Source organism: Ursus maritimus, unplaced genomic scaffold (genome assembly GCF_017311325.1).
Source record: "Ursus maritimus isolate PB19 unplaced genomic scaffold, ASM1731132v1 scaffold_17, whole genome shotgun sequence".
In the NCBI taxonomy this organism is placed as follows: domain Eukaryota; kingdom Metazoa; phylum Chordata; class Mammalia; order Carnivora; family Ursidae; genus Ursus; species Ursus maritimus.
The window spans coordinates 8,401,425-8,416,572 of record NW_024424119.1 but is presented as its reverse complement, the minus strand read 5'-3'; the positions used below and the strand labels follow the sequence as shown (position 1 = coordinate 8,416,572).

Below are 15,148 nucleotides of genomic sequence, written 5' to 3'. Positions count from 1 at the left end.
GTCCGGACATAGAGGAATCAGAACCCTCACACACTGCTAGTGGGCATGGAAAACAGTGCGGACAGATAACAGTCTGGCAGTGCTTTAAAAAGTTAACCATGGAATTATCATTTCATTCAGCAGATCCACGCCTGGGTGTATCCCCAAGAGAAATGAAACGTATGTCCGTGCAAACATTTGTACATGAATATTTATAGCAACATTATTCATACATAATAGCCCCAAACTGAGAGCAATCCAGGTATCTGTTAGCTGATGAATGGATATACAAAATGTGGACTATCCATACAGTGGATGTTTATTCTGCCATAACAAGAAGTGATGTACTGATACATGTTGTAACATGTATGAACCTTGAAAACGTTATGCTAAGTGAAAGAGGCCAGTCACAAAAGGCCCTGCATCTGTGTGATTCCACTTATGTGAAATGTCCAGAATAGGCAAGTCTGGAGAAAGAGAAAGGAGATTAGTGGTTGCCTAGGGGTGGAGAACTAGATACAGGTAGTGGTAACTAGTGTCTGAATAAAATGGGAAGAATACAGTCAGAAGTGGGGGGAAAACAGATTTCTTATATAACCTGTGGTTGCATACTTTATAAGGTACTCATAATAACCTTTCCTCCCTAGGTTTTATAGGAAAAACATTAAACACACAGGAAATTTTAAAGAATTTTACAGTGAATACCCAACCACAATTAACATTAGAAAACTTGCTTTATTTCCTATCAAACTGTCAATCAACCTGTTATTTGTTTTGATACATATCAAAATAAATCAGAGGCATCAAATTGTTCACCATCCAAATCATTAATAGAGCTCAGTGCTTGTTTACATTTTTTCCCCTTCATGTTCTTATTGGCTGTTCATGGATTGTATAATGTCTCTTTAAATTGTTTTTATTGTTACTCAGCTTGAAATATTTTGCGGTATCTCCTGACTTCTCTAATGATGACAACTAACATGGTATTAATAACAGTGGTGAGGATGAGAGTAGGTCTTTGCCTAAAATTTTTTCTCTACTTTTATACTAATTCATAATTATAGTCTGTCTATAAGTGATATTAGAATTGCCAGATTATACTTGGCATTTTTTGAATTTTCACTTTTGGATTTACCAAAATCATTGGTATATATTTATATCTCCTGGAATGAGAATTCTCAGATTTTTTTTTCGATTTCTTCTGATGAATGACTGGAAATGGACATTTGGGACGTTGCTGCTAAGAGTACAAGTTACTTACGAGGGCCGTTGGGGTTTATAGCTGGGGGCAGCAATTTCCTTCTCCCCCAGCAGCCCCAGAAGCTTTGGAGAGTGGGGGGGGGGTGGCAACAAAAGCTTCAAAATCTTTTAAGAATCCCCACTCTGAAATTTGAATGTTCACTTCTGAGTTGACCCTAAAGTTATTTATTGAATCTCTTGGTTTTTAAAGGATGTATAATATCAGATTCTGTTCTGACTCTATTCCATATTACCAACATGTTAATATTTTTCAAATTGCATGATTTTTTTCTTTTGCTATGATATTGAAGAACATTTCATTGTCTAAAGCTGGGGAGGTTGGTTCTGATGTTTTGATATTTCTAAAACTCAGTAGAAACTACATTTGTTATATAATGCTTCCTCCAAAAGTTTCATTTCTTTCTGTATACATGTAGTACCCTCTCAGAATACTCTTCACTAGACAGTTCTGATGTCTGTAGAAATTATACATTTGTGAAACATTCAAAAAAGAATGCATACATTCATTAGTCCAGTCTTTACTCACCCTACTTCCTCTTGAATCCAAGTACTTTGAACAATTACAGTCAATTTCAATTCCATTTACCTGGGCTTTCATAGTGACCTTCTAGCATCATTCTTTTTGGATTAAAAAAAAAAATTCTTTTAAGGTTTCCAGAATGCACTCCTCTTCACATTGATTTAAGGCTCTTTAAGACTTAATTATTTAAGGTGGTTAAACCTCAGTATTAATTTTAAATCTAATGAATTAGTAGTATTTAAATAAAATAGAAGTTAATATTTTAATTAAAGTTAAAAATATAGAGATTTTGCTTACTCTTTTTTTAAATACAGTATGCTTGCTGTTTTCATTTTATGAAAAAAATTAAGACTATCCAGAGGAAATTTCACACCTGGGTGTGTTTTGTCATAATTTGAATCCATGTATCTCTCACAAATGTGAAAGAAGTGATGGATTTGTTAGGTAGCATAAGAAAGAAAAGAAGAAGAAGAAGAAATCACGGTAAATTTAATCCTTCCACTGAAGTCTTCTTCCTTCCCCTATTCCTGTACCCAAAGACGAGGAAGCATTTCGAGAAAACACTGGTAGGAGTATTATTTCATTATATAAACTATGTCATTACATAACTTGAATATAGGCCTATTAGACAACAAACAGGCAAAATAAATGCTGTCTTTTTTTGGTTTAGATTGAGGCTTTGAGGAAGCAACACATCTGTTTTCAGTAATTTTTTCCCCATTACTTGTTCTTACTTGGAATAAATAAATCATTTCTCTTCATGCGAAAGGGAAGATCCTGTCTTCTTATTGATAGTAGAAGGTAACAGGATAATCACAGTCATGATTATCTGATGTCATTTTAGATTTAGCAAGAGCAGATTATCTGTGACCCAGATAAAATAACTAGAAATTAAATTTAAAAACAGTGGATTTCTAATCTCATTTCCAAGGTTAAAAGATCTCAACACCACCAGATGTTTCTGTGGAATAGACTAATCTTAAAACCAATTTTAAAGGATTACCTTTGGTTATTTTTAGATTTAATTTTAGACATATGTTGAAATACATGTTTGTGCATTTTTACTAAAATTAATACCGAAGTTAAAATGTTTTCAAAGCAGTCTGCTTTGAAGCATTCTTTATTTAGAGAACAGATTACTCTAATTACTCCTTACTTAGCCCGTTTAGCCTTTTTTCTGTTTCTGTTTCCGAATGAAATGGATAGTGATGTTGTTATTAATGTAATTGATGTTGTCAGAATTTCTTATTGAGCAGGGGTTCACACACAGCCAAGAATAACGTCCATTCTGATGAGCACCAGTACTAACAGTGCTGGATGATTGTGTTAGTCATGTTTTCAGTCACTGGGCTTGGGGAGAGTTCATCAAGAAGCGATGTAACAGCTGCTGCAGCGCCTTCTGGTGAGGCTCTGACAGTGAGCTATTGTGTACCATGACACCGCTCTGACAGTTTATCTCAATTTTGTATACAAGCATTTTTGTTTTCTGGGCACCGCGGAGTTTATATAATAGCTCAAGCTTCTGATGGCGTCTCTGGAGCATAGTGCTTTTCTCAGTTGTGGGGAGGTTGAGGGTAGGGTGGGGAAGATGTATTTCGCTGCGATTTTGTGCTTTAAATTCTCCAAGAAAAAAACTGAGCTTTTGCATTTGGTCTCACAGGTACTGTTGTTGGACTCTGCTTGGATTCCCAAAGATAGCTTAAAGGAAAGCTTTTCAAATTAAAAGGGGGGAAGTGTCCCCCCACCCCCCACATACTGACTCATGGTTACTTAAATACAGAAAGAATCACCAATGCAGGGGTGACTTAATTTTAACTTGGTTATCTTATGCAGTGAGAAGTATCTGACGTTCAACATGTTCAGTTAGTTTAAATGAGATTATCTATTAAATAGCGTTCTCATTAATCAGACAGTTAGTGGGCTTAACCTGCCTTTCAATATGTACCCAGAAATGTAGTCCTGAGATTATTAATCCTTAGAATTAAATTTTGCCAAGTATCCCACTGAATCAATGCGGTGACTTAGCATCATTCAGTACAGTCTCTGTACAAATTATGTCTGGTTTACTCAACTCCAGATCAGCGTTGCAAATATGGAAATCATCGTTAATTATGCTGAGCCCAGCTCACTTAACGTCTTTGTAAAGGGCGCTCTGTATAGCATTTTCTTTTCTTTTCTGAATTATATGTTTTATTTAAGAAAAACAAAACATATTTCTAATAAAATACTTCTAGTTGTAATATTACATGAAATATCTTCTCAGTGGCTTTTAAAAACCTAGAAAAATCATTAAGACTTTAAGTGCCATTTCTTATATGCTTTTAATATTATACACGAATATTAGCTAATTAATATTTCTTTGAGCTTTGAATATATAGAGCACTTTATAGAACCTAGTTTCCCCCTTGCCAAGGAATTAGTTTAAATACATACTAAGTTACACTGCACAGTAATATGCAAGTATTCTTGTTAAAAAATGCCTGCTAGCATCACAATTACTCCTTGTGGGATCGGATTGCTCTTCAGCATAAACATGTTCTTTTGTGAAAAATAGATTTATGTTTATCTCTCTGGCTCAGTGTCATGACCTCCTCGTATTTCTGATAAAATTACAAGTCATTACAAACTATTTCAATCTATGGCTAGAAGTTCTTCCATAGGAATAACTGCATTTTAATTTTCTCAAAGCATTACTAATTGCTCTAGTGATTAAATCGATGCCTTTTTTAGTAAAGAAGCTAAACATTTTACTTGCATTTTTACCCAAACATTCATCTTACTTTCTCATGCTCTGAATCTACATGAATTTTTTATCTGTTTAGAACGTTGCTGTAGGATTGGAGAAAACGCTGAATCCGATACTTACAGTGAACTTGTACATCTTTCCCACAACGATTCGTGTGCTTCTCTCTGTCACATTTTGTCAATGTATTAGTTACTCCCTAAATCTCAGCCAGAGAGGCACATTAGACCATCTTACCAGTATACTGGTAACCAAAAATCTTATTGGAAGTATAATTTTGTATTAAAAATGTAAGAGTAGTTGACCTGGAGTGTTGATTGGGAACATAGTTTCCAGCGGTTTCAAATATTTAGCATAAGGTTTACTTAAACAATATGTTGCTGTATGTAACCATTCTATTCTCTCTGGCATTCTCTGTGTATTTCTGTACAGTTATCTTGTATACCTGACTACTTTCACTATACTGTAAGCTCCTTGATGCTAAGGACTGTGTTATAATAGGTCCTTGGTAAATTTTTGATAGATGGATAAATGAGTAAATGAATCCTGGTTTATGTACATAGAACTTATTTTTTCAATTGTATTATAAGCTCCTTTGTAGACATGGGGTTATATCTGTGTAGTCTCCCGTAGGCCCTGTCATTTTATCTTTCATTATAAAATCCACCTTTTAGAAGTTATATTCTGATGTAATTGAGATATTATATCTCTAAGCCCTCTCAAAAAAGAGTATATATAGTAGGAAGCAATATCAATCAAAGGTATAGTAGGCAATATCAGTAAAGAGTAGGACTGCCATTTATTGAGGAGTTATTAAGGGCTCTAACATATAGTAACTCATTTAATACCTATAAAAACCTATGAGTAAGGAATTATTATTTGAAAATTGATATACAGAGTTTTAGTACCTTTCCTAAGGTTTTATACAGGCAGAAAGTGGCTTGGTGAAGAGAAGTACAGGAATTATTTTGAAAAGAGATTTTCAGTGACTATACACGTAAGATCTGCTGCCTTCTCACTTTGGTTGCATGATTGATTAAATGTTTATGTGAACTTCAGCTCTCTGTTAAAGATATAGCTGGTCCTCTGTTGGAGATAGCTGCTTAAAGAACCGATTATTTTGAAATATAGTGAGTCCTGTCTTAATAGAAGGAGAGAGAGCTATGATTAACAGGAAATGTTCTCTCTTTGGATTGCAGTGAAAAAAGTTAAGGAATGATGCTATTTCTGTCCATGTTCAGTGATTTTGGTGCTGCAAACATATATTGAGTACCCACTCGACGCAACATATGCTGCTAGGTGATATGCAAGGTACAAAGCTACTGTCCATACGTTGATAAGAGGTGCTGGGAAGTCAAACAAAAGTCTGTCTTAAAATTAATAGACATTAGTAATAGATAAAACAGGTATATAATCTCTGGTTGTGAAAAAAGTTCCTGAGCAGTTTTGTTAACTCCAGATTAAATCAACAGAATCACTGAATTAGGTATGTACAGCAGAGTAAAGTAAGAATAAAGAGTATAGGCGATCAACGAGGTTAGTTTGAACTGTCTTCATGTCTTTGTGATAGAATGCTCTTAACGTGCATCAAGTTTTCAGTTTGGCAGGTGGAGAAAGTCCATTTTGAAAATGTTTCCAGAGTTAGGTCCAGAAGCAATGACTCCTACCTTCCAGACTTAAAAGCGATAGTCGTATAAACCAGATTGACTGTTTATTCCCTTATGTGCAGTCGTCAGGTGTGCCAAAGGACTTTCCAGCACATTCTTTCTCCTGTACGACAACATATATGGCAGTGTTGCTCAGTGAAAACGAACTCAAAGCAGGATGAGTCAGTTGGATGGATTGTATCATCAAGCTGTCTGTTCCAAGAGGGCCAGATTCTCAGGACTGCTAACCAGGAAATGTCTGGTGATAAATTCTTGCTCTCTGGCCCCCACTCCTCCTAATTTTTCTAACAAACAATAAATACTTTCCTCCGTTAGGAAACTTTTTTACCCCCTATTCCAGATATAATCTTATTAGTTAGGATATTTTTACTTACCTTCTCAGATTGAACCTGAAAGATCACTTCTTAGGATAAGATCAGCCAGCAGGAGAAGATTAAGTATCGGTTGATAGAATAGGCAAGGCCCACATAGGTCTTGCTGTTTCCAGCTTATTCTTTTTTTAGAAAATAAACTTTCAGGTTTTAAAATAAGAAAGCAGAGGCGCCGGGGTGGCTCAGTTGGTTAAGCATTGAACTCTTGATTTTGGCTCATGTCATGGTCTCAGGGCTGTGAGGTCAGGCGGCATTGGGCTCTGCACTGGGTGTGTAGCCTGCTAAAGATTCTCTCTCCCTCTTCCTCTGCCCCTCCCCCCTCACTTGCATGTGCTCACTCGTTCTCTCCCTCTCTCTAAAAATAAAATAGGAAAGGATTTTCATGTGTCTCTTAGTTATGTGGATTGATGGAAGTCCTAGGTGTTTTGGTCATAAGACCCATCATCGTGACATAAATATTTTTCTGGACATAAGATACCCTGATTGTAGACAATATACCATATATAAAACCTTGTTTCTTATCATTCTTTGAAGAACGAATTTTTCTGGATAGCTGAGTTTTATGTATAACTAAGAATTTATAAATTATATTTCTACTCCTTAAAGATGGCAAATATCTTATTGGTCATTTCCCGATGGTCATTAAAGGTATTGAATTTTTTATGCTGAATGAAGTTATCTGCACCAAAATCTATTTTAATTATTTTTAGTTCATTTTTTCTAAAATATTCCACATTTCCCTGCTTTGCAACACACCCAAAAATGTATATTAAACCTCATTTGGCACTTCTGGCACTAGCAGTTTTCAGTGTTCTCGCATTAGGAACCCGGTCTCCTCCTCTAGTTTGCAGTTCTTCCTGTGTTTGCAAATGTGATAGCAGGTTGACTTGTGTCGCTCTGAGCATGCTCTGTAAGTGCCAGGGCCATGTTTGTGCCATGTTTGGCTATTCAAATACAAATCGTGTTTTTTTTTCTTAGAACGGTATTCTTGATAGCTGAGTTTCAGACAGAGATAAGCATTTGCTATTTCTAGAGAGGGGGGAAAGAGCCTTTTTTGGCTAGCCTCACAAATCCTGTTCAAAAAGTCATGGTAAACATCACATTCTTTGATAGAAAAACCATCTGTTTATGATGACTTAACAGGTACTATTCTACTTACTTCTTGAACCAGATTCTGGAAAGATGTCAAAAGCACTTGGAAATAAAAGCTTTTTGCATATGAAGCCTAAATCCAAAGTCTTCGAGATTGATTCTTTTATTGCCACAAATAAGTACCTCAAAGTTTTGATCAAACGGTAAACTTATGCCCAGTAAAAATTTCCTATAATCATGGGTGTAGTAGCCTGACTTTGTAGTCGCCTGTCTTATCCCGAAATAGTTTGTAAGTATTATCCACAGCTGTGATTTGAGGCCATTTACTTACCTGTCCTGTCTTTTCCTTGGCCTGGTTGCACAAGCTCCCACAGTGTTTTGGGGCAGCGTGTCACCCGTCAGTGCTAAGAACCCGTTCAAATTACTTCATTCACTTTCCGTGCAGATGTGGAAGCAGAGGCCCCACTTTCCTCCAAGCCCATGATCAACGTCCTCATGTATTTGCAGACTGTGTTGTCACAAAGTGAAACGTTATTCTGAGGAAATTATGCAACAGAACTGAGAAAAGTTAATTATAAATAGACTTGTCATTGGATACCATGAATTTCAAAGCATGATAGGAAAACTAATGAATATGGAATATGTGGCGAATCTACAATCTTGTCACCAATTCCCAGGAAATATGGAAGTGAAACTGCTATTGGTGACTTTGTCATCTAAAAAAATAGATTTATTTTCTCGTATGTGGGCTAGCTATAGTTATTCAACTATTCATGCATTAAGAACTGAATACTGTGAGCTGTTGATGTTAAGTGCTGTAACAAGATTTTTCGTTTGTTAGTATCATTGGAAGAGAGTTCTACAGCCAAAGAAGTCCTTGGGATTGGAGTCGGCACCCCAGATATTTGCATGAGTGGTTCCGTTTAATAACAGTGTGGTCCCCCTGCCGTGTGTGAGCAGCCTCTTGAAGGAGAAGATAAGAGGAGGAAAACTTCTCTCACTTTTTCCATAAACCTAAAAGAACATATTTTCTTTTGTAATACTTTGAAGTATGTTTAAAATGTAAATATATGTCTAAAATAAGATTGTGTGATTTGTGTTTTGATTTTCTGGCTATTACTTACCACCACAGTTTCTCAGTCTAGTGATGGATTTTCTCTTAATGTAAGTGAAGCCAGCATGTCTAGAAACGGTCTTCTCTTTGTTGAATCGTTTCACTTGCATATTTGTGTTAGAGCTTTATAGAAAACAAATTGTATTATTAGGAAGATCCTGATTTTCCTGTTAAAAAAAAAGGAAATATTTCACTCTAGTTTTCAGAGTAATAGATGCTGTAATACAGCAAAGGCGTACCTTGCCTTGTTGGTTTTGTGTTTGTTTATGGAAATCCAGAACCAGTAGCCCTCTTTAGCTCTTGGCGGTTTTCTGTTCATGAGTGCCTTCCATTCGTCATTTTGGTATTTTTAGTGCATATTCACTGACGGTTGAATTAAAAATAAATCCTAGACTTTTAAAAGAATTATCAAAGAAAGCAAATGTAATAAAAGGTTATATTTTAATAAAGTGAGACTCCTACAATTTTTGTGAGGTTTTGTAATTGAATATTTTTTTCTTTGGCACAGTGTAATGTTCATTCTGTTTTTGTCAAGGGGATTTCAGCAATGTATGCAGTTAATTTAAAATTCTTAGTACCCATATGTAAACTGTTTAAATCTTTAGAATATTCTCTGAATATGATGAAAAGCCTCATAAAGTAGATATAGAATAAAGCCTTGATAACTTTGTTCCATCTGAGTATAACTTTTCTTTAATTTTTGATAGGATACAACATCTATTGAAAAGATGTCAAACTGTTGTGAAGAAATGTAAGTATAAACGTGAAGTCTGTAGTGCTCTTATTTAAAAATGGAAACAGCTGGCCGCATTTGAAAAATGTGTGCACGTAGTGGAAAGATAACATAATGATGGCTTTTTCTTGGGGCCCAGTCTAAGGCCTGAGCTAGACAAGCATAATCCAGTCTTCCAGTAGGGGTCTTCAAGCCATGATAGTTTTCAAACAAAATAAGTACTGATCTTTCTTGTTCCTTGTCTAACTAAAGTAAGTTAAATTATTTGTCCCGAAAGTACATCAAAAGAGATTTGCTACTGTGTTGTTGACACACATTCTGTTAATCCCGAGATTCTCCTCTGCTTCAAAAGTTGCCCTAGGTTGATTGACGACACAGATACAATATCTGCTATCCAGAGTTAAAACTCAGCTGCATGCCAGAATGAAAGAAAAGCTGTATTTGTGATGCTGGGACACAATTCATCAGAGTCCAGTAATGGATCCCCAGCCAACCTGTATTGTTTTAGCTGACTGAAGTGCACCATGGGAGTGCTGTCTTTCACTAATAATGCTGTCTTCTGCAGATCGAGGCCCCGAAAGCCATGGCAGCAGACCTTCTCAGAAGTTTTTGGCACTCGTTGGAAGATCCTGTGGTTTATTCCTTTCAGGCAGAGGCAACCACTGCGAGTTCCCTACCACTTTGCCAATCACGTCTAAACAGATGGATGGTGGGCACAGATGGGTCCTCCATGCTGGAAATGCGTTACAGGTTTTCTGATAATAGAACTATGACAGTCTTCAAGTCAATTAAAATCCACCCACCAATCTTAGGCATCATAATGTGCCCCAGGCTTTATTTTAATAGTGATCTTGATCCTGTTGTGGGACTAATACGAGATCTATATTTAAGTTTTAAAGCATGTTTACTTTTAAATTAGCTTTCCACAGGGGTTTCTTTAAATGCTTTTGTGATTAGACCCCAAAGGCAGTGATTGAGATAAAATAATTGTACATAATTTTTTTTAGTACTGACAATGTTATAGATTTTAATTTATGGGAAATTTCAGATGTTTATTTAAATCTTTCACTCTTAAGCAGTACTAACCAAATCTGAATTTAATTCTTCGGGTTTACAAAAGTTGATACACCTTATATTATATGTAAATTTTCTTCTTCAAATACATCATAATTTAAATAGCAATACTGCCTTTTGTATGTGCTGCAGGATTTTTTTAATGCAGCATAGAATTGAACAACAACAAAAACCAAAAACAACAATAGGAAAAGGGCAGTGTTTTCTTAGAAGTAGCTCTCTAATGTTCTCTGTTTTTCTCTTCGCTAAAAACAAAATAAAAACACCACTAAAAACACCAACTACCTACCTTATTTTAAAGGAAAGATTAATTTTTTCCATATTAACTTTCCCACTTCTTTTCCCTGCTGATGTAATTATTCGTTGTTAAAATGATTGCTCCAAGGCAGAATTTTTGACCACACAGCATGTATTCTATTTTACCCTAAGATTTTGATGAGTAAAAAGGGTAAAGAATTTGCAATAATTCCACAGGTACCTTTTCTAGTACAATTATATTGGAATGCATATGTTTTTAAAATGCTAGTGTACCAGATAATATATAATGTACAGTGTAAAGAGGAATATTGTGCTTTTGAAAAACATATATATATGTGTATATATATACTTTTTACTTTTATTTACCTACTAGTAGATCTAAAATTACACATTGAAGGTTTATATGTAATAGATATTGGCCAACTAATAATGAAATTTTATTTATAGGAAGTTGCTAGTAAAAATAAGTAACTTTTGTATACCTATTATCACCCAAATTGAAATGAAATTTTAATCAGCCAACTATAAATTTGGATTGAGAGACCTTTTGTTAGTAGCTAATGGTAAGAAATGACCTTAATATAAGAAAATATAATGATCTCTATTTATCATTAGCTTATACAAATTTAAATTGCTAATGGTGACGTGACGGTCTCTTGGAAACCATAGAAGATTTGTGTGAAAAGACATTTAGTATGCTTTGAAAAAAAATTCAGCTTTTCCTTTTTTTTCCATTAGAATACTGCAAAATCCATATATCTTTTTAGAAAATGTATGTCCTCACAGTCTTTGCCTTGAAGAGAAGATTGAAGGGGTCTGCTGTTCTTGGAGCATATCTGTATTTTCCTTTTAGTTAGTTTTGAGAGTCAGGAGTCACACCTGAGAAATCATGAAACCGAAGATTTCCATTGTCAGCCAATTAACTATACTGTAGTTAGTTCTTTCAGGAATTGTAAATATCTTCTAAAATAATTGAATAAGCTGTTCTCAGAGATATAAATACCATGTCTTTCATGTTCTGACTGCAGTGCTTTATTATTTAAAAATTTAGAAGTGGCAGATGAAAATATTTATTGGTGCTGATAAGATGCATAGTAAATTTAATCTGAGAAGTATATTTATAGAGCTTAATGAACCACAAAATTAGTATGTTCGTGTCAGGCAACTGGGTTGGGTTTTGTGCAAGTTAACATGTTGACCAAATCTGGTCTGGTGACAGAACTGTTATAGGGAAGTAATGTGTAGGTACATAGATAGATATCAGTCAAATGCCTTATGCTGTATACATTCCTGTCAAATGAGACCCTTGAGGAAAAGCAAAGCCAACTGTGGGCCTCCCCCCCAGAGAGCTTTATGGACATACTGTTACTTCATATAGTAGCAGTAGCTACCGTGGAGGTGGCTGGGAGGTCCTCAGTACCAGCCTCCGCCTCAGCAGTGAGAGCCAGAGCTGGTCCCTTTCCCAGTCCGAAGGTTGTCTTTGTTTTTCTTAGATACACCACTTCTAGGCACATTTTCTTCCCTCCTCTGTCTTTACTCTTCTTGGTCCTGATCCCCCACTTGATTCCTCTAAATGACTGGGATACAAACCGATACACTAGGCAAGGCATATATTTATTTTGTTTGAATGGCAGAAATGCTATATATCAATCTATTTATATAAGAATCTATATTAAAGCATATCTGTATATACTTATGCTGTAACTTTCAGGACTCTCAAGTGAGCACACCTAACTGGGTTTATAATTCTTGTGCCACGACTCGAAAGAAACCAACCGTCAGTTTCCTAGGGGGTGCATTAAGTCTAGTTGTGTTCTGTCTGCGCCCTCTTTTGGCTAATTGGTGTAATTATACTGTATCTAGAGACACGGCACCACATTAATTGTATAGCCTAATTCTGAACATGCTAGAACTTAGAGGAAGTGTATGTACAAAAATGTAAGGGTTTATGAAAATCTGTGTTCCAGTTTATGATGGCGACGTCTAGTTCATGTAAGTGTGGTAACTACTTTGCTTCATTTAGGTATGTTCTCATTATATTTTTTTACTCTCAGTTAGAAATTTCTATCAGATCAGGATAAACAAATGCAAACCAGTTCATGAATTTTATTTTAAACCTTACTTGGCAAATTCAGCCCTTAGAATTAGGAAAGACATTACCTAAAATGACCAATTTGTTACAAACCACAGAAACTTACTGTAGTTCATCAGCAAGCAAGTACCTAACGTGTTTTAATGAATATATTAAAAAAAATACATTTAGTTTTTTAAATCTGTTTTGGAATGACTTTTTTTTTTACTGATTCTACTGCATTACAAAAATAAGAGATTAATAATTCTTTCTATACTTTTCTTCATTCTTTTTTAACTCTCCTGTTCAGAGTTATAGCTGTAACTTTAGTAGACATTGTGTTATGTATTTTGGATAACCTTGAAAATAAGTAATGATGTTGAGCATTAGAAAAGAGTTATGAGCAGTGGGATTGCTGATGTGATCTGTTTGTTGGAAGAAGTATTTCCTTATAAACATTCCATTTCGTTTTAGGCAAAATATGTGTTAAAGGATGCTTTACATCAGCCAAGTTTGTAGTTGGGCTTCTGGAAATGAAAGGTTTTTAACTAGATGCTCTAGGTTACACCTCTTGAACAATTATATTTGTTGTTGTTCTCTTCTGTAAACAAACATGTTTACGGGCCCAAGATTACAGGCCAAAATTGACTGAGTTCAGAATCCCCCAAACAGTAGGCATTTGGTTAAAGAGCTTTTGGTACTTTGTAACCAAGACATATAGTTTTAAAATATATGAAGGTGTTCCATTATAAGAAAAATACTATTTTACTCAAGAGTTGTATAAAAAAAAATCTGTGGTTAACATAAGAGATAGCTGTATTTAACATTTTAGTTAATGTATTAATCTGTTTAAACAGAAGAAAGTGTAGTTTACTTTTAATAGTAATGGAGTTGGAGCATGTAAACATATATAACGTTCAGTATAACGACTAAGTTAACACTTCTGGCAGACTGAATATCGGTGAGTTTTTGCTAATGCTTGGAATGGAGGTCGTTTTCTCGAAGGGTTCTGGCTGATTGTAACTATTTGTTGTCAGGCTTCTTCAAGTCACTTCCGTAAAAGTAATTACTTGAAGGTGTGTTTCACCCAAAAGAATATCTTATTCCTGAATGCTAATCATGAAGACTTAGGTTAGAATAACACTTCCAACCAGGAAGTGTGAAGTAGTTTAGAGTATGGCCACACAGTTTGCCATGTATTAGATCAGAGGGCAGTTTGAGTGTTCTCCCGTGTGTCGCTACGGAATCAGTGTGTCCAGCTCCGGTTTACAACGTCACTAATGTGAACAGAGCTGCTAGTCTCTCCCTGGACTTTTTTCTAGTCTCTAACTAATTCCCTTGTGCTTCATGTGTGAATAGATTATCTAGCTCAAGTTTACTAAACTGTTGCTGCTTCATTAAAGAAATTTTTGACATCACCTCTAATATATGTAAATACACCTAGAATTTATTTGGGAAAGCTTATACTTACAAACATTAAATAATTTACTAATAGATACAAGCATTAGATTTTATACCCAACCTACTCTTGCTTTTGAAAATGTAAGTATTAGCAAATGTAGTTAGTCATATACATTTAGTATATTCTACTTGCTAGTGTTATTAACCATATAATTAACAGTTCAATGAGTGTATTATTTAATGTCTACATTTGTTACCTTCTACTCTAAGAATCATCCTCAATTTATCTATAAATCAAAAATTTCATTGTGCTCTGAATTTAGCCGTTCTCAATTGAATTCTAGAATATTCTACAGTAGAATGTGAGAAAGTAATAGAAGCAATTTGCTTAAAGTATTTTGAACCCATGTTGTTATTTTATATATCAGCCAGTATTTAGCATTTCTGCTGCCTTTGGGATGATGATGGTTTAATTTCAGGAAAGTGACTGTTTTCTCTGATGTCTCCTTTCATTATCATTGTGCAATTTTTAACAACAAAATTTACTACATTTTTGTCTGTTCTTCAGATGTTGTAATACTTCCTGCTAGTGCTGATTTGAAACAGAAATAACAGTGGTATTTACAATTCTTCAGTTGTTGATATTGCTAGTATTTTCCATTATCATTGTATATTTTTTTAATATTATTTGTCCTTGTCCCCTTGTCCACCGTAGAGGGCAGGTACAAGTGAGTAGTGAGTAGCCAAAATTGGAGAGAGAGAGTAGGGGAACGTATAGGGGTGGAGAGAAGGGTAGACAGGACATGGGTAAGCAGCATCTCAGCAACAGGGTTGACAGGGTGCAGTCTCTGTGACATCAGGAAAT

At 35.2% G+C, this 15,148-nt stretch overlaps 1 protein-coding gene across 5 annotated transcripts in view; it reads left to right on the top strand.

Annotated features, from left to right (window-relative positions):
* ZDHHC21 (zinc finger DHHC-type palmitoyltransferase 21) overlaps window positions 1-10,830 on the top strand; it is a 59,040-nt gene extending 48,210 nt beyond the window's left edge. For 3 of the 5 annotated variants that reach the window (XM_040631448.1, XM_040631449.1, XM_008689836.2), the window contains 2 exons: window positions 9,454-9,497; window positions 10,045-10,830. In XM_040631448.1, coding sequence (XP_040487382.1) covers window positions 9,454-9,497; window positions 10,045-10,177 — 177 coding nt within the window. In that variant the 3' untranslated portion in view covers window positions 10,178-10,830. Of the gene's footprint in view, window positions 1-8,077; window positions 8,416-8,473; window positions 9,258-9,453; window positions 9,498-10,044 lie in introns of those variants that run through there. The other 2 variants (XM_008689837.2, XM_008689838.2) reach the window with 2 other exon arrangements.
* Window positions 10,831-15,148: the final 4,318 nt, after the last annotated feature.